General features: G+C 54.7%; 6 protein-coding genes across 6 annotated transcripts; 4 read left to right on the top strand and 2 right to left on the bottom strand.

Moving 5' to 3' along the window:
• Positions 1-979: 979 nt before the first annotated feature.
• Positions 980-3,223, top strand: PG985_008409 (uncharacterized protein; the record flags this gene model as incomplete). Its single annotated transcript, XM_066828177.1, has 2 exons — positions 980-1,159; positions 1,451-3,223. The coding sequence occupies 2 exons, from the start codon at positions 980-982 to the stop codon at positions 3,221-3,223; spliced, it is 1,953 nt and encodes a 650-aa protein (XP_066683089.1).
• A 930-nt stretch (positions 3,224-4,153) lies between these two features.
• PG985_008408 (uncharacterized protein) lies at positions 4,154-6,041 on the top strand (the record flags this gene model as incomplete). The annotated part of the gene is made up of 4 exons (XM_066828176.1): positions 4,154-4,482; positions 4,569-4,921; positions 4,994-5,724; positions 5,838-6,041. The coding sequence occupies 4 exons, from the start codon at positions 4,154-4,156 to the stop codon at positions 6,039-6,041; spliced, it is 1,617 nt and encodes a 538-aa protein (XP_066683088.1).
• Positions 6,042-6,717: 676 nt separating this feature from the next.
• Positions 6,718-8,639, top strand: PG985_008407 (uncharacterized protein; the record flags this gene model as incomplete). Its single annotated transcript, XM_066828175.1, has 5 exons — positions 6,718-7,074; positions 7,159-7,401; positions 7,469-7,663; positions 7,736-8,112; positions 8,177-8,639. The coding sequence occupies 5 exons, from the start codon at positions 6,718-6,720 to the stop codon at positions 8,637-8,639; spliced, it is 1,635 nt and encodes a 544-aa protein (XP_066683087.1).
• A 1,525-nt stretch (positions 8,640-10,164) lies between these two features.
• PG985_008406 (uncharacterized protein) lies at positions 10,165-11,022 on the top strand (the record flags this gene model as incomplete). The annotated part of the gene is made up of 1 exon (XM_066828174.1): positions 10,165-11,022. The coding sequence occupies one exon, from the start codon at positions 10,165-10,167 to the stop codon at positions 11,020-11,022; it is 858 nt and encodes a 285-aa protein (XP_066683086.1).
• A 1,028-nt stretch (positions 11,023-12,050) lies between these two features.
• On the bottom strand, positions 12,051-14,073 carry PG985_008405 (uncharacterized protein; the record flags this gene model as incomplete). Its single annotated transcript, XM_066828173.1, has 5 exons — positions 12,051-12,889; positions 12,944-13,363; positions 13,428-13,495; positions 13,555-13,653; positions 13,715-14,073. The coding sequence occupies 5 exons, from the start codon at positions 14,071-14,073 to the stop codon at positions 12,051-12,053; spliced, it is 1,785 nt and encodes a 594-aa protein (XP_066683085.1).
• A 6,420-nt stretch (positions 14,074-20,493) lies between these two features.
• PG985_008404 (uncharacterized protein) lies at positions 20,494-23,121 on the bottom strand (the record flags this gene model as incomplete). The annotated part of the gene is made up of 2 exons (XM_066828172.1): positions 20,494-21,207; positions 21,271-23,121. The coding sequence occupies 2 exons, from the start codon at positions 23,119-23,121 to the stop codon at positions 20,494-20,496; spliced, it is 2,565 nt and encodes an 854-aa protein (XP_066683084.1).
• Positions 23,122-23,249: the final 128 nt, after the last annotated feature.

The raw sequence follows: 23,249 nt of genomic DNA, 5'->3' as shown, positions 1-23,249 counted from the left end.
AGTCTCGTCCAGTCATTTTTGCCCGGGTCCAAAGATCGTCTCACTGTATCTGGTGTCTGCGTCTGCTTGCTGCGTGAAGCCTGAAGCCTGACCCACGTCGTACTTCAGCTGCTTCGACTAGATCTACCATTCTGGGTCACTTTGGTACATGCGGGCGGTACCTCACAGTCACCACACACACACAGACATCCATCTCGAACAGGCATGCATCATGTATAACAAGGGGCCTGTCGCCTAGACCCTGCGGATATTCCTGTTGTTTGGACTTCTTGTTTCATGCCTGCCAAAGAAAACCCGAACCTCCTATACAAAGGGACCTTCCCTACTCTGTCCCGGCCGGCGACTCCTTCGGTGCGAAGCCTTCATTTACTTGAATACTTGAAAGATAACTTTGTCGGCGCCCCCAGCGAGGAAATAAAGGAAAGAAAGAAAGACCTCTTCTCCAAACATTGTTTTGTTCCTCTTGACCCATATTACCCCAAGGTCCCCTTCCCTCCACAGGTCCCCTTTTTGCCAAGACCAATTCCATTTTGTACCAACGAAAAACGTCCCCGACACGGTTCAGAAGCAAATCACGGCACGCAAATCGAAATCCCAAAAGCCTGGTAACGCCCGCCGCACGCCCACGCTCAGCTCTCTGTCCGACCGACCTCTTGGCAGTCGCAATTGTGAACCACCACTGTCACTCGCTGGAAACCCCACGTCAGCAGCCAGTGTTTTAGTGTCTTAAGGGCACCTGCGCGACGAGGGACAAAGAGATTCCCTATCTTCTCTTCTTTTTTTCTTCTTTTTCCCAACAACCCACCTTGATGGTGGTTTAATGTTTCCGCAATTTAACGAAAAGCTTCCCACCCTGCCGCCCAAAGCATGTAAACGAGATTCCATTCGGGTTGCAGTCACCGCCGACAGCAGTAGCAGCAATCACAGTCTCTCCGACGTCGAGGGCCATCGGGCCACCGACAGCGACAAGAACGACAACATGGCCGCCAAGAAGCTCCCGTGGTGGTCGCGGTATTCGGGCTATCGGCGCGTTACCAGTTCATCGCCAGGCCGCGCAATTCGTCTCGCCATTGCGGCCGCGGTGCTTGGAGGCATTGCATTGGTGGTGTTGATAGTGGCATTGTACAAGACCGGCCATCTCTCCCCTCCCCTTAGTAAGGTATGAAGATCCCGTCCCTCCTACTAGCCCTATCATGACAAATGTTATCCCGGCCATTCGTCCCAAATTCGGGCCCTGCTTTGCCGAAGGTTTCGACTTAAGTGTCTCAGAGCCCCAAAGCTTCCTCTACCCTTCGCCCAACCGCGATGCACGGGCAGAGGCAGGCTGCTGTCATGTCTCAGCCCTGCCACATCCATCTGACGTTTTGGATGCTTCTGCTCCTCCCTGTTACCAGCGTTACCAGCCCCTCCAATGGCGTAGCTTCAGTCATGCTAACCCTATGTCTTCCAGGAAACCGTAAATGTTCGAACAGAGCAAGGCACTTTTGTTGGCGAAATCACACCATCGTCGAAGTTGTACCCACGGTCAATCCAGGCGTTCCGCGGCATCCCTTACGCCCAGTCCACAGCGGGAGAAAACCGCTTCAAACCCCCTCAGGCGCTGACTGATCGCAACCCTGATACCGAGTACCCCGCGGTAAACTTTGGATTTGACTGCCCGCAGAGATCTGGCAGAAACAGCGACCAAGACGAAGACTGCTTGAACTTAAACATCTACCGCCCACATTACGCCAGCGATGGGGCAGCACAGACGGAAGAAATGGCCAAGATCGGCGGAAATGACACAAAGCTCCCAGTAGTGGTTTACGTGCATGGAGGAGGCTTCGTCTCGGGCTCAGCCAAGGAGCGCAACATGGCCAGCTTCGTCAGCTGGTCCGAGTTGCCCATCATTGGCATCAACTTCAATTACAGGGTCGGAGCGCTTGGTTTCCTCCCTAGCGGCGTGACGCTAAAGGAAGGCTTGATGAACTTGGGGCTCAAGGATCAGCAGTTCCTGTTCAATTGGGTTCGAAAGAACGTGGCCAGCTTCGGAGGCGACCCCGATAATGTCACAATCATGGGACTGAGCGCTGGAGCCCACTCGATCGGACACCAGCTGATCTCGTATGCCCCAGCAAATAAACTGACTCAGGACCCTCCTCCGTTCCAAAAGGCCATCATGGAGTCCGGCGGTGCATTAGCGCGCGCGGTCTTCAACCCCACCCACCCACTTCATGAGAAGCAATACAAGGAGTTTATTCAGAAGTGTGGTCTCGAAGGCGTCCCCGACGACCAGATCTTTGCTAAGCTTCGAGCTTTGCCCGCTTCGACGGTCATCAGCGCTAACAATGTTCTCGTCGGGAAATATTGGAGCACTTTGCAATGGCCATTCCAGCCCGCGATCGATGGGCCTGGCGGTGTCGTTCCCGATCTGCCCCGCGAATCGTGGGCAAAGGGCAACGTTCTGCGGATCCCGATTCTTACTGGCTTCGATACCAATGAAGGCGCCATATTTGTTCCCACAACATCGTCTAATATCAGCGCCTTGAACACCCTGATGATGGGATTGATACCAGCCCTCAACGAAACTTCGGTCAAGCTGATGGACGAGCTCTACCCCAACGTCAACACAACAGAGGGCCGAAGCCTATACACTCTGGCGCTCCCTAAGGGCTTTGGTACACAATTCTGGCGTTTAGACGACGCATACGCTCATTACGCGTACATCTGCCCTGTCTTACAGCAAGCAACTCTTGCATCTACTGCAACTCCCAAGGCACCAGTTTACGTCTATCATTTCGCGGCCCGGTCAGCGGCTTATGGGGGCGCAGACCACGGAGATGAGGCGCCAATTGTTGCGCACGACATGACTGCCATCAAGACCTATAAGGGTCTCAACCAGACGGCCAATGCCATGAATGCATACTGGACCCGCTTCGCCGCATTTGGCGATCCGAACCCTGCGTCCAGCCTGAACGCCGGAGACGTCAAGGGGAACATGACGTGGGCGCCATTTGTCGACCCGTTCTCGCAGTCCGCCGAAAAGGGGCAGATGGCACTGTTCGGGCAGGGCAACAATGAACGTATGGGGAGCCTCGGCCGCGGCAATGCGGGTGTGCCCGAGCAAATGACGGAGATGACTCAGCGCCAGAAGACGACGTGCCAGTTCTGGTGGGACAGAGTCATCTACAGTGAGGGCTATGGCAACGGCAGCCTTGCCCACCCCGGCCGGCGTCAAAGCTGACACCAAGGCTAGTGGTGGGAAGGCGACGCTGTCCTAAAGGGCAAGAGGAGCAAGCCACGCGAATTTTGCTCTGTCTTAAGGATAATGTAAATATATTGTGCTATTTTGAATTGCTGGCGTTTTGGAGGGGAGAGCATTCGCATCGCTTGATGCATGCATGTTTGGCGTTGGAGGCGTTCACTTTCGAGAAAGGAAAGTGCTGCTTTTTGGTGTGGGAAAGATATCAGGAATTCGACATCTACCAGTGATCAATCGTATCTACTAGAAGCATATTATATAGTACGCATAGGACGGCATGACGTTATGCGCAACCCTGAATCCTCCCTCTACAGGGGCTACAGGGTCCAATGTACATGGAATAAGAGACACTCGAATCCCTTTGTTGGGTTTTGACTTACAACATTAAAGTTATTGCTACCTTGGAGGCCTTGTTATGTGCGTACGAGAATAAGTGAATACAGTCTCCGGTCTCTGTCATATATAACAGTTGATGGGTCTTGTTTCATGCATATATAGCGCACGCATAGACGTATGATTGCGGGGATTATTATTGCTCCTCTCCTCAAGGAGCGAGGGATTAACACCGCGGTGATCGACATCAGCCGCCCGCCCGATCGTAGTAGTTTCCTATTCTGGCCGTGATGGAGGGTGGCTCGATTGACCAGTCATGAGAGAGCGTGGTGCTGTACCTGGGTATGTCACCACCATCCGATGTTCACACACCCACATCCGGGAAAGAAGGAAGGTAGGTACTCCCGTTGCTAGCTGGGCAGGCTACTTACTGCAGGAGATCGGATGGATATATTAAAACCAGCTGTTTCTGTTTTCTCTTGTGGTTTTCTTGTTTTTGTCTTTGCTCCTTACTCCCCGACCTGTTGTCATCGATCAACCACCCTTCGTTAGGAGAATTTCGGGTCGCTTGCTGTAACCATGGCGTTCTCCTCCCTTTTCGGCGCTCTCCTCGTCCTCATGGCCACAGCTACGGCAGTAATCGGCCGGGTCTTGGATACGTCCGACGACGACTCCACTTCTTCGACGACGACGCCGGGAGGAGCGGTCAATGCGACAACGTGCGCAGCAAAGTCCTACGTCTGCCACGAGCTCGCCGGCTACGGCTTCGTCGCCTCCGACGCCATGGACAGGTTCGGCGATACCCTAGGCGGCCTCGGTAGTGCTATACATATGGACCGGGCGCAGTGGACGAGGCTCGATAACGGGAGTTATACGGGGACGCTCTGGTCTTTGCCGGATCGCGGATGGTAAGATTTTCTTTTCTCTTCCGCCCCCTTTCTTTTCGGGCGATCCCCCAAAGACGGGATGGGAGCTGATCGTTTCGTTTCTCCAGGAACACGGAGGGCACGCTCAACTTCCAACCGCGCGTCCACAAGTTCAGCGTCTTGTTCACCCCGGCCCCCAACGCCAGTGTCGAGGAGCCCTCGGGCCCCAACCTGCAGCTGCGGTACGAGGACTCGGTCGGGCTCTCGGCGCCGGACGGGACCCCCTGCACGGGGCTCGATGCGGACGCCACAGGCCACCTGTCCTTTGCGGGGTTCCCCGACTTGCCCGCGGCCACGTACACGGGCGACGGCTTCGGCGGCGAAGGGCCTGGTGGGCAGCGCGTGGCTGTCGACTGCGAGGGGTTGTTCGTGAACGAGGACGGGTCGTTTTGGGTGTCGGATGAGTATGGGCCCTACGTCTGTAAGTCAAGCCTAGTGAGGGAACCCTGTTGTACCCTAGATTCCAGAGTCACTAACCACGGGATCTCTCCAGACCATTTCGACCCCACCGGCAAGATGCTGTCAGCGATCCGGCCGCCCGACGCCCTGATCCCCACCCGCAACGACGCCGAATCCTTCTCGTCGGCCAACCCGCCGCACTACCTCGGCGGCGCGACGGGGCCCCTGCCGGACCCGGAGGACCCGGACACGGGTCGCGACAACAATCACGGCTTCGAGGGCCTGAGCGTGTCCGACGACGGCCGGACGCTCTGGGTGCTGCTTCAGGCCGCGACGGTCCAGGAGGGCGGCCTCGAAAAACAAACAAGCCGCCACACCAGGCTCCTGCGGTACGACGTGAGCGATCCCCTCCGGCCCGTCTACGCGGCGGCCTATATCGTGCCGCTGCCGCTATATATGGACCCGACCACGACCAAGCCGTCCAAGAATCCCAAGGTCGCGGCGCAGTCGGAGATGCACGCCCTCCCCAACGGGCAGTTCCTCGTCCTGGCGCGCGATAGTAATGCCGGCCGCGGCGCTGAGGACTCGACGGAGTCTGTTTACCGGCAGATCGACGTCGTGGACTTGGGCGGGGCCACGGACCTCAAGGCGGCCAAGGACAAGGACTACGACTGCGCGGGCTGCGCCGCGGCGTCCAGGAAGAAGGGTAAGCTGGAGGACGGGGTCACGGCTGCTACATACTGCGGGTGGTTGGACTTCAATGTGAATGCGCAGCTGGGGCGATTTGGGCTGCATAACGGCGGGGAGGCGGATGTTGGGCTGTTGGTGAGTTCCTTTGTCTCTCTTCTCTATTTACGTCCCTCTCCATTACGTCTCTTCCCATCACGTCTCTCTGCATGCTTAACCCCCCTTTACCGTCAAACTGACTTTATGCCAAGAACGAGAAGTGGGAGTCGATCGCCATGGTCCCCGTGAACCCAGCGACACCAGACGACGGTGACTTCTTCCTCTTCAGTCTGAGCGACAATGACTTCATCACTCAGCACGGACGCCTCAACGGGGGAGAGTTTCGCTACGCCGACTCGAGCGGGAACGACTTGGATAGCCAAGCCTTGGTGTTCAGGGTCAGCATTCCAAAGTGAAGAGGGGTCTCGTGACGGGTTATGTGGTTGGTTTTATCCACGTTTTAGTTGGGGAGTCATTTTGGCCGTACAAGGCTTCTAGAAATGATCACATAGAGCACATGGCGCGAAATTAGAGTTGTTGTCCCTATACCAAAGCCATCGTATATAATAGAGCGGCTGAAACACATCCGTTCCCGGGAGACTGGGCGCCGAGTCGAGTCGACTCGACGACGTTGGATCGGGCGACATGTGAAAGCGCGACCCAGACCTCTGGACCCAGGTTCCGATATCCGACTTCCCGGTCCGACTCTTCTTGGGGATCGCTCTTTCCTGCCCCTTTTGTTGGTGTTTGCGTTTCTCTACTCCGCACCCAAACTTCTTTACCCCTCATCCGTGGGTCATCAACTCGCCAAGATGGCACTCTGATATGCATGAAAACGGCATGGCTCGCCACGGAGCCAATCGGTGTATGAAGAACGGCCGTCTGACAGCGTTAGCGGGAGGGTTGCAAATGTGACGTGACGGTATGTTCATGTTCTATATCGTTGCCCACAGATAGATGATTATGAAAGTCAAATATAAAAACCTACACCCTAAAGCCAGGTAGGAGCAGGCTCGGAATCATCTCTCTGACTTATGTTACTCATCTGTCAGTTAGTTTGAAGGGATACAAACTACATGCAGTGAAAGCACCATGGCGGTCTCAGCGGTTTACTATGTAGCCTTTGCTACCGCCGTGCTCATCGTCACTGTCTACCGCCTCAGCAAGATCGGCCGCAGACCGGCCGGCTATCCTCCCGGGCCCCCGACGCTCCCGCTGATCGGGAACATCCACCTGGTCCCCAAGGAGAAGAGCCATCTGCAGTTCCAGAAATGGGCCGAGGAGTACGGCCCCGTCTACTCGCTCATCCTCGGCACCCAGGTCCTCATCGTCCTGTCGTCCGACCAGGCCATCAAGGACCTGCTGGACAAGCGGAGCTCCATCTACTCGTCGCGGCCTGACATGTATCTGGGCAACGTCGTGAGCGGCGGTTTCAGGGTGTTGCTCATGGTAAGATAGAGGCCGGCTTGAAATCTGGCCTTCTTCTTTCAAGAACCTGGATAGACTGACGAAAGAAATTGGTGGAAACAATAGAAGTACGGCGAGACCTGGCGCGCCATCCGCGGACTGATGCACAACGGCCTCAACATCAAGGCCGCCCGGGCCTACGTCCCGTACCAGGACCTCGAGAACAAGGCGATGCTGGTTGGCTTCCTCGACGACCCGAACTCGTTCGCGAACCACATCAAGCGCTACACCAACTCGCTGACCACGCAGATGGTCTTTGGATTCCGGACCACGAGCAACGACGACCCGAAGCTGAAGAGACTGTATCATGTAAGTTGCTGCATTACCTAATAGAGTTGACCCAAACTGTTTACTTACACGAAAGGGGGGATAAAAGAATTTCGAGAAATTCAGCGAAGTCTTCAGGTCCCCGGTGGCAGCCCTCCTCGACGGGTTTCCCGTGCTCCGTAATTTGCCCGACTTCTTGCTGCCCATACGCCGCTACGCGCGAGAACTGCACAAGCAGGAGTACGATCTCTTTGTCGGCCACTACTTAGACACCAAGAAGCGGGTCCAGCAAGGCACAGCCAAGGTATGGAACGCGAACCTGTAGTTTCCGTCCCCCTTTTTTTCGTTGAATTAACTGTCTCGATATCACGAAAAGCCCTCTTTCTGCGCCGAGCTCGTGCGAGCGCAGGAGAAGCTCGGCTTCTCCGACGGCATCGCCGGCTACAGCAGCGGCAGCCTCCTGGAGGCAGGCTCCGACACGACGGCCTCGACGCTGATCGGCTTCGTCCAGGCCCTCATCATCTTCCCCGAGGTCGTGACGGCGGCGCAGGCGGAGATCGACCGCGTCTGCGGCGCGGACCGCCTGCCCGACCTCAATGATCTGCCCGACATGCCCTATATCCGCGGCTGCATGAAGGAGTCGATGCGCTGGATGCCGACCGATCTCTTGGGGGTGCCGCATGCCGTCATCCGCGACGACGAGTACATGGGGTGCAAGATCCCCGAGGGCGCGGGGGTGATGTGGAATGTCTGGTAAGAGATCGCCTGTACCACCTACCCCTTACGACTTGAAATCGCTGACACTTCAGTACCACAGGGCAGTGGCCCACGATCCCAACCGCCACCCGGACCCGACCCGCTTCGACCCGATGCGCTGGGCGCACGACCCGCAGACCTCGGCCGAGGCGGCCAAGAACACGGATGCGACGCAGCGGGACCACTTCGTCTTCGGCGCGGGCCGGCGGCTCTGCCAGGGCATGCACATCGCGGACCGGTCGCTGTTCCTGGCCATTTCGCGGCTGCTCTGGGCGTTCGACTTTCGGCGGCCCGTCGACGCGGCCACGGGCGAGGAGGTGGTGCCGGACATGGCCGACCTCACCGAGGGGCTGTTCGTCATGCCCCGGCCGTTCGGGGCCGTCATCACGCCCCGCAGCGAGGACAGGGCGAGAAGGGTCCGCCAGGAGTGGGAGCTGGTCAAGGGTTTGCTGGATGGGGAGATGCAGTGGAAGACGGTGCCGGAGGGGCTTGTGTGGAGGGATCAGGAGCGTGCTGAGGCGTGATCTTTTTCTTACTTCTTACCGTCGGTGGGGAAAAGTGACTGAATTGGGTTTCTATGGTTTGGATATGCACACAGTTCGTAGTTTGTCTACGACATACCAGAGCAGGCAGGCTGTTTGGTTGCGTCTTGCATTATTGGCCTTGTCGAGGCATGGCTCCCGGGTGCTCAACAAATTCCTGCAGGGGCGTGTTGGATGATGTAGAATAAAGGGAGGCAAGACCCAGAACATCCATATCGATATGGAAAATCGATGGAATACAAAATGAGTTATAATTGGTGTATCTCTTGTGCAAGCACCGTTCACCTGCTGATATCTGTCCGGAGTCGAGGCCTCTGATCTTCTAGTGAACACATAAAATTGTACCTTTCGCTGAGGTGAAGAAAAAGAGAAAAGGTCGATATGGGTATCTATAGTTACTATTTCCGGAGGCTAGTGGTATCGAAGTAAGTAGGGAGTGGGTAGTCAAAGACTATAAGGGGGGAAAGAGCAAAAAAGGCAAAAAATAAGAATGAGTGACCGCAGAGGGAATCGAACCCTCTTGCCTTTAAGTATAATACAAATAAGAATACTACCGCTAGGCTACACTAGCCCGGTCAAGGGAGATCTATGTCAACTCGTAATATGAACCCGGGTCGGGGGTGCTTTGCTTTAGGAGGGTCTGGGTGAGGGAGCATACAAAGTTTGGTGATGCCGTGGTCGAGTTTGCTGCCCGGGGCGGTAAATGCAGATAAGCTCAGAGGGTAGTTTTCCTGCGGCAAAGAATCAAAAAATGATTATAGAAACCAGCCCGAATAACACTGCTGGGCGCAGATAGTAAATCTTCCTGGGGAACCCGAGTTAAAAGGGGTAATGCTGTCGGCGGATGGTCAGCGGGGATGGTTGGGAGATATGCCGCGAGTGTCTTTAGGATACCACGCGGATTTGCCTAAAGACGAAAGGGGACATAGGTGAAACAAATGACCGAGGCTTTTGAGCCGAGCCATATCAGTCACGGATGATCTCTCCGTATACCGATCAATACCCAGTGATGAAGGGATACCAATATGGGCTCCCTTGATACGTTTCGCTTCAGAGTTCACGTATTACGTTAAACCACGGTAATCCGGAATCACCAAGAATTCATCGAAACCCACGATGGAACCATATTAGGAGATGGCTTACTTGTCTGAAATGATATTGGCATTTCGTACAGTGGACAACTCGTTGACTTAATAGTCTGGTGTAAGTGTGTGACAAGGGACTTAACGGTGATAGGCGTGGAGTGCAGCTCCGCGTAGCGCATATGCCCCACCAAAATTTTATGGCCGCCGCCTTATCAGATAAATTCAAGAGCACTTGAATCCTCCATCCTAACCACACATACGCCTGCAAGCCAGCCCAGCGCAAGCATAACACGCACTCTCGCCAGAAGGGGATCTGGTCGTTGCGATACTCACAGCTCTCTACATTACACACATCATACATCGAGAGTCCAAGTTCCAGACAAAAGGCAGGCATATACCACAGCCGGGCGCCAGCGACGACGATGGCCGGCCCAACCACCACCAAGAAGGGCGCCAACCCGGCGCCCGACTACCAGAGCACATTCAACTCGATCGAACTCCTAACATCGTCACGGACGCGGAACTTCCTACTCTCCTCCACCTCCGCCTCCCACACCAAAATGCGCGCCGCCCAGCAACAACAACCCACCCCAACCACCAAACCCTCCTCCTCGAACGCAACCAAGCCAACCTCCGCCGCCAAAACCGCCGCCCTCCTCGCCCAAGCCAAAGCCGAAGAAGCCGACCTCGACCGCCTCGCCATGGACGACGACAACGCGGGCGTGGGCCTGCACGGCCCCGGCAGCGGCAAGACGGCCGAGCAGGTGGCCAAGATGCGCGAGGACCGCAAGCTGGCGACGCGCATCATGGGCAAGAAGCGGCGGGCCGAGGAGGCGCGGTCGCAGCGCATGCGCGGCGAGGACGCCGCCAGCAGCGACGACGAGCCGGGGCGCAGCGGGGTCGGGCGGGCGAAGAAGCGGGTGCGGAGGGGCGATGGCACTACTACTACTACTACTACTCCTGCTGCGGCTGTTGTTGCTGGGAAGACTACTACGGTCAATGGTGATGGGGACGGGGACGTGGATACGGACATGAAAGACGAGGGGGAGGAGGCCGCCGCCGTTGTTGCGAAGACCCCTGGCGAGAGTATTGGAGAAGACAAGGAAGCAGATGGCGACGATCACGAGAAAGAGACAGGAACAGCAGCAGGTGACCAGCAAAAAGTCATTGACGGCAGCAATCCCGGCGCGGAGGCCCAGCCGAAAAAGAAGCGGAAGAAGAAGAACAAGAAGAAGACCAAGGGTGCCGCCGCCACTGCTGCTCCACCAAGCGACGACTAATGGATGGACAAATGGCATACCTGAGTGGCGTCGTATGTACAGATTTGCCCTTCCAACTATAGATACCCCCTGAGAGTTAAAATAAAATCACGTTGTTCACCTTTGTCACATGCATAACACATCAAGCTAGCAAACAAGTTCACGGGTTGCGTACAGAGAAATGCAGGTGTCGTCATTTCCCTTCTGTCAGACAGGAGTCGATTCTGGGTATATTCGGTTTGAGCCAAAGTGAAGTTTGACCATACCATGCTGCTTCCTGGAACAGCTATGTCGAGAAAAGTCCAAACTTCCCTAAACATCGCCAGACTGGATCCTCCCTCCTCATACCAATGTTTGTGGCTCCCACGCCTGCACCCGCAAGATCCCTCATGAGAGAAGAAAAGTTGAAGAAATCTAGGCGTATAGATCCAACGCACAGCAGCAACGAATGCCTGTGGAAATAAGACAACCCCGGACCCTTTCTTGACCATGTGGCTCTCCAAGCCAGCAGCGGTTTCCGCCAGCCATACTGAGCAGAGCTCATGTAGTTTCCATGTCACGTGGCCGCAGTATGTGTCTTGTCGATCTGGCATGGAAACGAGTCCGCGGTTCTTCAGCCCAGCAAAGGGCTTCCATGAGAGAGAAAAAAAAAAGGAAAAAGAAAGCCTGCCACCTTCCATAATGCACCTGTACAACAACACGCGACCCCAGTTGTTGGTTGAAAATCCTGTCCGCTTTTTGTGGTATATATTAATCAAGGACTTGGCCACTGCCCATCAGCAATTATGAAAAAAGAAGCCGAAAGAGAAAAGAAGTGATCATCAGCATGTCAAGAGTCGTACAAGCCGCCGCGGTAGCTCCCGTAGAATAGAACAAGAAACCTTTGAGAAATAGAGAACAGATACAGCCTTAGATCGCTTCTATCCAAAATGACACATTTGGCCGCCGTAGAGGTATAATATGCAATGATCAAGGCTGGGTGAAATGCAGAAAGTTGTGCGAAGATGAAATATGCAGAATTTTCGAACCGGAATCGCTCCGGTCGGTGTTTATTGCAACCGCTTGCGCTTGCGGTCTTCGTCTCCTCGAGGGTCATCCTCGTCGTCACGCTCGGCGGTGTCGGTGGGGTTCAGGATGTGAGCCATACTACCCCTGCGAGTGGGCGGCCCAGAGCTGTCCCTGACCGAAAGGTTTTTGTTTTCACGGCTGCTCGCAGAGCCCCAGGACCAATTGTTGAAACTGTCCATGGTGCTGATGCCGTTCGAGAAGGGGGGTGGAGGTGGAGTCGTGGGGCGTGAATGAGACTGATGGGTTGCGTTTTGGAGCGAGTAAGTATGAAGAGATTCTCGGAGTCGCTGGTCCTCCGGGGGCGGCCGACTTGGCGACGATGGCCACTGCGTCGACGCTGGTCCCGACGCCCCGAGTCCCGATCCCCCGAAAGGCGGCGGGTTTTGCGGCTGCCACCCGTGGGCACGGATGTCAGCTGAGGTGTGGCGCCTAGCAAGACTGCCGGGAGGCGGTTCTTGTACGTTGGACAGCGGATGAGGAACAGGAGCAGGCGGTGGTGCTTGTGGCCGCAAAGGAGATGGAGAAGACTGGGTTGTCGCGCCTCCGCCAATAGATCCATAAGGCCGGCGCGCGCTGCTGATGGAAAGGTTCGACGGGACAGGGGGCCGGTAGAAGTTAGAAGCACCGCGCGACTGCGGCACGCCAGGAGGTCGCCGTTGGTCGTCTTGTGCTAACTGCCGCGGAGACACAGGCGGGTTTTCGAGTCCTGCAAAGTATTGGCCTCTGCTTGACAAGGGCGGCTCGGGCATAGAAGGTTCTGGCTCCATCTGACGGAACGTATTGCTTTGTAACTGCTGCATTTCCCCTTGCAAGTTGATGACTACATCACTGGTTAGTTTATCTCCATGTATTTGCACTCGCGGCTCAAACTCACTGTCTCGATGAATCTGTTCATTCGGATTTGGCACCAGAGCCAGAATGGTCCGTGACAGCTCTTGGTTGAAGTGAAGTAGGCGGGTGACCGTGTCCATCATTGCCTGCTGTTTGACATGCATATAGGCGGCGGCCTCTTCGCTGCGCTGCAGTCTCGTATTGACGTCAAATAGCGTATGCTCGATGTGAGCAAGACGTGGGTCAGAGCCGTCAGGGATAGGCGGCATGGGCTCTGCCGGTGTGCCAGGTTGCGATGGGGTTGGCTTCTGGTTGTTGTACTCGCGGTGCACCAGGGCATGGCGAGAAGCTCGGCGCTTGATCTCGCGCAGTCCTACCAGATCACCCCTTTTGAAATTGCCATTTCCATGCTTGAATTCCCACAAAGCCGTTTCCGGGTTTCCTGTGTGGAACACGTCGCTGACTATAACTGGGTTAGCATATCTGTATGTATACTCCTATAAAAGAAGATATGTGTTTAAGCGCACCTTTATGGAATCCATACATATTAAGTTGGCGAACAAACGATGAGATATTGGTGTGCTTGAAATATTGACTTGGTAGATGGTCAGATTAGGTTCAGATGCACAGCTTTCCGGCAAAGACTCGACTTACGCTAGGACTTTTGAGAAATCATGCGATGGCGACATGACAAAGCTTTCGGCAGAGCTTGACCAACTAATTAGATGCTGTATGTTCGGGTCTTCCAGCATGCTAAGGCCATTGTCAGCAAGTTTGCGGCGACCAGGATATAAGCCACATTCACACGACGTACTTGTATAGCTTGTGGATGAAGGCCGTCTGGACGATCTTGGGCTGGTGCACGGCAGCGGCCGCGACAGCTGGAGCTGGCATGGACGAACTCGCCGACGAGATCTGATCGTTCGAGTTGCCGTTGGTGTGCCGCTCCGCCGAACCGCTCCCTTCTCCGTCCGGGCTCTTGCTCGAGCCACGGCCGCTCGAGTCTTTGGTCGGCGTCGTGATCTCCATGGGATCGCCGTTTTCAGAAGGGGCCGACGTCTTGATAATGGGGGTTTGCGAGGTGTTGATGATGGGGACGGTTCGTGCGCCCATGATATCGTCTCGGTCGTTGCCAACGGGGTGTCTCGGCGCGCTTTCAATTGCAGTAGCCATTGGTTCTGCGACAGGACGAATGAAATATCAGCAAAAAGACCTGCGGCTTGAGACACGAAACAAAAGGCAGTCGTTAACAGAGTATGCCAGCATGAAGAATCCCGCGTTATATGCTGTGCTCTTAGAGAAAGTAGGGGGCCACGAACCGCATCGCTACTTCCAGTCGCAATTGGGTGGTGTTCGTTTCGTTTCTCTTCGAGGATCGGTCGTAGATTATATTGATGAAGGAACAAGTCCGTCCCGGGGGGGCCTTTGTTCACGATGTTGCGTCTCCCCTGCCGATTTCCGAGAGCCCTGACACTTTTCGGTCCACCTGTCCAAGGAGGGAACGTCAATCAAAATCGCATGGAGCGTCAGGTCGGATGGGGGCTAGCGAGGTGAATGCAGTTGGCGGTGCAGGCAGTTGGCGAGAGAGGGCGAGGCGGAGAAGAGAAAAGCAATGGGGGCGTCAGAGCTTGTCGGGTGGTGGTGGTTGCTGTCCGAGAGGATGGAGATGCATCTATCAATCTGACTGACGGGATGTATCAAATGTATTTGGATGTAGGGTAATAAGGTAAGGTAGTTGCAGACTGGACAAGGACTTGGCGACCTCGGGAACAAGTATGTACAACAGAGAGCCTAGACCACGTCTCACGCCACAGACTCCTCTCCCAGGGAAGGATACTGATTTGGCTATGCTTGTACGGGCTATGGGCGTGAGATCAAATGGGGGTTTGGAGGTGTGAGTTGCAGGGCACAAGCTCCCGATGTCAATTGTCAATCAAGTCCGTGATTGGGGCCCGTTTGGGTATTAGGGACAGACACAGGGGGGTACAAGAGGGGGGATGGCGAAGCTACTTGAGCATTTAGAGGGGATGCGGGTTTTAGGGAGGAGGTTTAGGTACTTCCAGAAGTCGCTGCAGTACAAGCACAGAACTTTGGACTTGAACAGTGCATCCAGGGGCCGAGCTGCCGGTTTGGAAGGGCAAGGATGTGCAATGCAACGGATTGACCAATGCCTCCTTACTGACTTGACTGCTTGACGACTGACTGCACGTACATAACCTCACTTCTTCATTGTTTATCAATCTGCGCTGTTATGCATACATGTGCGTTTATACAAGTACACACACACACACACATGTAGGTACATACAGTTCCTGGCTGATCCTACCTACGGAACCTAGCATGGCGAACAGACATTGATCAGAACGGGAAATCAGAGCAACCAGTACATACCCTAGGTATCTAGTAGATCAATATCACGAGATGAACAAATAGTCGTAGTAGACAGACTTTCCGCGAGATCTACGGTTTACGTGCAGTAGCAAGCTCCCCTAGCATCTTGATTCCCTCACGGGGGTCGGCGGGCAGATTCATCTTTGTGCCCTGATCACAACTTGAGACCTGCTTGAATCAGCAGCTGGAGCATCTGGAGCTAGGGAACATGTCGACGAGCCCGAGCTCTGCTAAACCCTGAAAGTCTAAATCCTTAGTAGCCTGGCTTAAGGACCTCTGGTAGGGGGACCCGCCCGCGGCCTAGCGCACTCGGGGTCGGCTTTTGTAACGTGTGAGTGGGAGAGCTCCCTCTGAGCTCTCTCTCTTTCTCTCGCTGCAAATATGGAGAAAAGAGGAAATAGTTCCCTCTTCCACCTCGGCTTCTCTGACATCTCTGCACCGGCTTACCCACAAGATGCGATGAACATGAGAAACAAGTTTCCCGCGTAGGGGGGAGAGTCATTCTCGGAGGGTTTCGAATCATCTTTCTCTCGCAACATCTGAATCACCCAGCACCAGCGCAATCCTACGTGAGAAGGAAAAGAACCCGAAAGAGTGAAGAAGAAGAAAATTCAAAAAGACGCCGCCCTTGCAGCGGGTACTAGCGAGACCGATTTGGGGTCCGATGGTTTTTCTCTGATGCTTCGGCGCCAACCTTGTGGTCCCCCATTGCCAGTACCAACCTTCTCTCAGAAGGAAGGGTGGGCTACTAATGCATGCTTGCACAAGGAAAGACTTTCCTCTCTTCCTCTCTATTAGCAGCAGCAAAGAAAGTTATGGGGGCGGGCGGCCATGAACATGAACATCCCTCCCCAAAGAATGGTTGGCTCGTTTCCGGGCCAAGGAAGAAGCACCCGCATGCAGGTGTGGGAACGGGGAGGGTCGTCGAGATGAAAAGCCGCCGCGTTCCTTTTCCAACGACTTCGAGAGCCCCAGTGGTACCTTGTCAACTTCTGGAAAGGATCGCCGACCGCTACAGCCGCGCACAAGATGGTCAGACTTGACAGCTCGGTGAGACAATGTCAAACCGGTGGCATGAGTAGCCATCCTCCTGTGATTGTTACCACCACTGCCACTGCTACTACTTACACGCGCTTGATTAGAGGCAGCCCACTTGCCACTGGGGCGGCATACATATAGTATTAGAGGTAGGTAGTAATTAGTAGTATGGCAGTAGTAGTACTCGGCAAATTTGGCAGGTGACCCAGCTCCAGACAAAGGCGTATCGAGAAATTTTTGACAGGCGCTCACGCCTACTACTATCTCGCCCGTGGTCCCCGGTGGCGCCGCCCGCCCCAGGAGTTGGGAGGTTGGCGGAGGCATTTTGCGCGCACCGGCAACAAGGAAAAAGGTGACAGTGAGAATTAAGGCTTTTGGAAGCGCGGCACCGTCAGTGTCCACACCCACCCATTCGGGTCTAGACTTCTAGAAGGCCTCTGGCCCATCGATAGCTGGCTGGACTTTAACGTCGACGGACATGGGATCTGATACGCAGGGGCGGCGAGGGCCAAGGTTCAAGATGACGTCGGAGTATTAGTTTTGGCGTTACGGGGGCTGTTTCTCGTCTCTAATGGTTTGATACGGCATAGTCGGATCCGTCGTTTCCAACCACGAGGGAAAAGGGGGAGGGGGATGAATAAAACAGCAAAGGGAAACATTGAAACAGCTGCCAGCTCAATCAAATTGGGGGTACTGTATGGTAGTCGTGTATGCCCACGGTGGTAGCTTGGGAAACACGGGCCGGCGCATTACTACATACATCCATTGCAGCTATACAAGTACATATAGTGGCACTGCGTGTAGCTAAGGTTGTCATTGACTGCGCTTGCAGGGGGTCCGATTCAACGACTAATGTAAGCAGAAGAAGAAACGGAAGAGACGTCAACTAGAGTCTGCAATATACGGATAGGGCTCTTGCAAATGCAGGTACATGGCATACATACATACATGTAGCCTTGTGTATACCTATTCGACATCAATTCGACAAGCACAATCGTCATTGCAATCAAAACACCCGCGGTGTCACCAACCATCGAACTGTTGGCCAACATGTCGGCTTTTTCCAGATGTGATTGCAACTTACAACTCTTCAAACCCTGCCAAGCCATGACAGACGCCCAGTTGTCAGGCTTCACACACAACGCTTGAAGCATGTCGTCCCCTCGGCCGCTATCAAATGAGTCGTCGCTGCATAGGAAAGACGTCAAGCATGAATCAGCAACGGGGTGCTTGGCAGGATATCCTGCTATATTTGCCCTATTAGTCTCGCCCCGGTCGATCGGCCGGCTCAAGCTCCAGTCTTGTCCGGTATTTCAATGCAGCCAACAACGGTGTCGCAGTATACTACCAACTAACACACGCGCACACTAACTCCGCTTCTTCTCTTGCAGTCCCTGGAGAAAAGAGAAAAAGTGAATACTGTGCATTGGCTTTTTTCCCCCTCTCTCTCTCGGCTAACTTGACAATGCAACTTCCGCAGGCACCCTCGACACCCCGACTCCTTGAATCTCCTAACCCTACCCTGCCTACCCTGCCGGCGCCTATATGTGCCCAGTCGCTATAGGGGTCCGCCCTCCCTCCTCCACCAACCAACCCACCATCCATGCGACTCTGCCAGGTCTCTGTTTCCCGGCGTTCAGTAGCCGTTGGCCTTATCGTGACGGTCCGTCTTGCAAGGGTGGAGGTACACGGTCTTGGTACATCCATGGGCACATGGGGCTGCAGAAGTCGCAGAGTGGTGTCCCGGACCGGGGAGGGGGTCACATTCAGAAGCGAGGAAGCAACACCGCCCAACGCCCTGCGCGTGCGATGGTATACTTTGTTTTTCACGTATGTACGGCTGTAGCTTACTACTGGTCGATTCGACTGCGCACATGACGAGCGATTGATGCTATTCACGACACCCTGGAATGTGACTGCATGTCAGCTGGCTGCATCAAAGGGAAGTAAGTAAGTACCTGAACCAAACTTCCGGGAAAGTCTACAGAGGCGCACCACCACCACCCCCCCCAAGAGGCAACCTCCCACCTTCAGCTACCGGCCCTGATGATCATGGCTGGGATCAAGCCCGGCAGGGTCAGCCAGCGCCTCTCTCTCTCTCTCTTGGCTCCGGCTGCATGTCGTCAGAATGGCAATGGGGGTGGTGGTCGCGGCAAGCACTTGTTCCTTACAACCGAGCTCGACCCCATGGAAGGCCCGGAACAGGCAAGTCTCAGCCATGCAGGGCAAGGTAGGAAGGAAGGATCAATTGGGTTAGGGGTCGCGTCTTTTCCGAGCTGGGATCCGAATCCTGTTGGCTTGCTCCTCCGTCCAATGAGAACGCCGTAATGGCATTGGGGTCTCTTCCTACCGAGCGTAGCGAGTCAGATGCATCATCGTTAACGCTCCCACCCTACTCGAGATCAAGACGATTCTAATGAACTCGACGGCTTTAGGAAAGAAACAGTCGTGAACTTGACTACAATACATGTAACTTCCACTTGACCGGACTCTATGTATCCATCCTTTTTGCGTAAACGAGATGATATTTCGGACTGTCGGTGCCATGAGGCCGGTTTGTACTGGCTCTGGGTGCTTGAGAGTTACCTGGAGATCGAGCTAGAGTCTCACAGTCAGATCTACGATTACTCCAGCATATCGCTGTGGAAAGGTCAGCAGCCGAACAGCAGCCCTATGAGAAGCTGACAGGTGACGTGATACGACCAGTACATCAGCCCAGTAGTGGGCCAGAAAAGACCCAACGAGATTTGATATCGTATACCTGCCCTACATATTGTTGGCGCGGCTGGAATAGCCGCCGAAGAAGCGGATAAACAAGCGAAAGAAGCGAGAAATGCTGCCCATCAGAATACAGGTAGGTAGGATGACAGGTCATCATCCAGAAGCAGTAAGGCGGCAGCAGCAGCCTTAGTTTGATGGCCCGGCACATTGCGCTGCGCTGCAGCACTTCACACATCGCTTGCATCGATTAGGGCTGCGCCATGCTGGGTAACCTACCATTCGCTTCTTCCTTTAATGTGACACCATCCCAAAGAGGCAACCAGAAAGCAACGAAAAAGACTATATCTGTATCGCGGGCCCCAAAACCAAGGGTGAAAGACGTCAGCGAGTCGGATGAATCAACAAGTCACAGACGGAGGAGGAGAATATGATACGTGCTGGAAAGTCTGAGCCTCTCGCCCCCGGCATCGTGCTGCGCTGTGTAGATGCGATGCAGACTTGAGATGCAATGCGGCGTAGTCGAGGCTGAGCTGTTACTGCATTTTTCTGCATATACTTTGCTAGGTAGGTAACGCCCGTTGTGGCAGTATACGCGAACTCTCAAACCACCAGAACAAGAAAAGCAAGCAAACAAACGCTGTAGTATTTATAGATGTGTCATCTCGTCTTGATACTACCCATAGCCTGGCCCGGCATTGGCATTTCCTTGCCTCGTTTGCACTCCGCCCCGATACGAAACATATCGGCTGCCCCAAAAGCTGAAGAAAAAAGAAAAGGTTCCGGTATCTGGATGTACCTTACCTGCAACGGGCGCCGCCCGGAATGCAACCTCATCTCGCCGCCACCATGTAGGCGACCGGCAAAGATTCCTTCAGGCGGCGGCGGCGTGTCAGGTCCCCGGATTTAACCGACCTCCAATCAGCGTCAACGGGCCCCCTCGAGTCGATTATTCGAGACTTACAGCATGGGCAGGAGACACTGTAGGATGGACGTGTCTGCGAAAAGAAAGAATCTTTTACGGCTACACGATGAAAGACTGGTGATCTTGGACAAGTTCCTTCGTTTGGGTGTTATCGTGCTTGACTTTACTGTTTTGCATGGGGTGAATCAAGCATTATATTCGTAGACATTACAATATTCATTGAGTCGTTGGTTGATAATATGAACATGCGTTGATATACACACTACCTCATCATGGAACTGCCAAAAGTCTATCCAGTCAACCATACATACTTGGTCTCGTCCAGGTCCATCTCGCAAACAGCCAAAACTCCAAGTAGCCCCCAAACCCCATCTGATGATGAAACATTATCGTTGCAGCGACCTTCCCCCTTGGGCCGATCTTGCTACGTGGCAGGCCTCGCTCTCTTCCTTCATTTCTCGTCACAGGGTAATTGTATGTAGATATACGCGCCTCAATGAGTAGGTAGGCAGACAGACCTCTTAAAAGTCGTCCTCGAACCCACCGACCCGCCTCTCCCCAATCTCGCGAATTTTGTCCCCCAGGATCGTCCTGCCGTAGCGCTGGGCCACCTTGCCGGCGGCCTCGATCATGCGGCCGGAGCGATCGCGCATGAGGCGGACGAGCTCGAGGGCGCGCATACCGCGGTCCTCGCCCTCGCGGCACTCGATGGCCAGGTACTGCAGGAGAGTCTTGTCGATGTCAAGCTCGAGGCGCGCGAGAGTGGAGCGCTGGCTGGCGCTGCTGCCCGACGAGTCGCCCGTGACGTCGTCTATGAGATCCTGGAGCTGCGAGGCCTCGATACCCTTGAGCAGGTACTGCTGCTCGAGCTTGCGGGTCTCGGAGGAGCCGCCCTCTTCGTCGGCCTCGTCGTCAGAGTCCTGGTCCATGTCGACATCATCGTTGGCCCCTCTCGACTTCTTTGTCTTGGGCGGTTCTGAGGTCAGGGGCACGGAGAAGTCAAACTCGGAAAGCAGCGGGCGAGGGAAATAGGGGTACTGGTCCCCGCCCTTGAGGATGATACAGTGGAACTTATTGTCTGCCACTGCGATGGGGAAATAGCTCTCGTGCTTGCGGCCCGAGGCGAGACGCGGAAGCAGGGTGGTGTCCAAAAGCGGCACCCAACAGGCACGCGATGGCCGGCGCCAGTGGAGGAGCGTCAAAAGCGTGCCAGTAGAGTCGTAGATGCAAGGGTCCTACACAGCTGTTAGTTAATATGACTTCCCCTAAGTGTGCGTTGTTTGATTGAATTGGCTTACCCCTTGATCTGAGAAGAATACGCTCTTCAGTGTCGCGCCTTCAGGCAGGGCTACCGTGTCTTCATTCTGGCAGATCTCGTCACGCTTGACATTCTCGATGGTATACAACAGACGTGTATTGCCGTCTGCACCGACGGGTCCGTTGCCCATAGTTAGGACATAGTCTTGCCAACTAGCGCATGTGACCATGGGCGTGCTCTTAGGCCGGTATACACGGTACGGAATTCCAAAGAGCGTGTAAACTCGTACGTAGCCGGCTGTCGTCGTCACTGTGATGAACGACTCGCTAAGGGACATGGCCAATACACCCTCCCCTTTGGGAAGCTGTGTTCGCCAGTCATTGCGGTTGGTCCATGTCTCATGCGGTCTGTAAAAGATAGTAGCGGGAGCATCATCCTTCGGCGGGCACGCGAAAAGCGTTCCGTTTTCCGTCAAGCAAGCCTTGTCGTAGAGAAAAGTATCTGTGAAGTGGAAGTCCCTGTGGAACTCATGATCGTAGAATTCAACCGTCACAGTGTGGTGTCCATCTTGATCAACAGTCCAGACGAACCCTATCAGATTCAGGCAGAGATACTTGCGGTTGCCTCGCCAAGGGGTGGAGCCAGGCTGAAAGGCCTCATGGTATTGCGCTTCCAGGTGCTGGCGTTTGCTGGAGCGTGCAAATCCTTCAGGTCCGGCATGCGCCCGCTTGCCATTGGCGTTCAAGGCATATCCAGCTCCATCATCATCAACAACGAAATCGTCATCCTCCGGAAGGGGGCCATCCAGGGGGCCATCCATCAAAGAGTCATAGCTGTCGAGCGAGTCTCGCCGCGGCCTGCTGGGAATAGCATTCAGATCTACCTTCCTGGCGTTGTTTGATATATCTTCTAGAGGGTCGTGGATGAAAGGTGCTGGCTGTTTCGGGAGCCGCAGCATCTGAGCGAACTGCTCAGGCACAAAGTCGGGGTGGATATAAACCTCTCCATCGGTGTTCGTGAAAGAGACCAGATTGTCTGAAGGATGCCATGAAATGCTCATTACATTTGCGTAGTCCAATCGAGCGATAACCGACTGAGTCTTGGTTTCCCACAGGAGGATCTTCTTGTCTTTGCCGGCTGAAGCCAGGATGGCTCCGTTGGGGGACCAGGCAAGCGCTGTGATGTCGCCATTGTGGCCCCTAGCGAAGATCCTTTGCTTTTCCCAGTCGTTCTTGGAGACGACTTGTATCTCCCTCGTGGGGGTTGGTACCGCAAAAGCACGGCCGTCTGGGTGCCATGCGACCATGGAACTGAGCTCCGAGTCGGTGTCCAATGCACCGATGACCCCGTCCACCTTCTTGATCAGCTCGGGCTCATCTGCCGTGAGCGAGTATACGTATAAGATGCCATCCGTACATGCCAGTGTGACCGTGGAGCCTTTGGTATCGAAGGCAAGGTGCTTGGTGGGCTTGTTGTGTTCCTTCAAGTGGCGGACCTCGCTGTTGTCGTCGGTCCGTACCACCTTGACCGTGAGCTCGTCACTGGCGACGGCGCACCATTTGGAGTCGGGAGAGAGGGCAACATCTCGGATCGGCAGGGAGCATCGCAGCAGGAACTTGTCAAAGGCGGCGTTGGCTATCGAATACAAGCTGACTGTGCCATCTTCTGATCCGACGACGAAGAATTCGTCCGAAGCATCAACGCTCACATTTTGCTCCTGGCAGTCGTCAATGTTGGTTGGCTCGCCGTCGAACCCGGTCTTGTAGAGTCTGATGGTGTTGTTGGACCCAACAGATACCAATCTCGAGCCATTAGGTGTGTAAGCGCAATGCGTTGTGCCTTGGGTATGGGCAGGTCTGGCCCGAGGACGTAGAGGCGCCGTCGAAGCCATGTTGGCTAGTTTTCTCGGGTGACTGACGGGTGGATGGACTCTTCGAAAGTGCGAATGTTTGGGATCGCAGTGTACGAAAAGTTCAACTTAGAATCGTTGACTTCGAATGTGCCGGTATGGTCTGCTTC

This window comes from Apiospora marii, assembly GCF_038362585.1.
Source record: "Apiospora marii strain CBS 49790 chromosome Unknown utg000005l_segment0_segment0, whole genome shotgun sequence".
Lineage (NCBI taxonomy): Eukaryota > Fungi > Ascomycota > Sordariomycetes > Amphisphaeriales > Apiosporaceae > Apiospora > Apiospora marii.
Note: the sequence above shows the minus strand (reverse complement) of the source record. Positions and strands in the feature narration are given on the sequence as shown.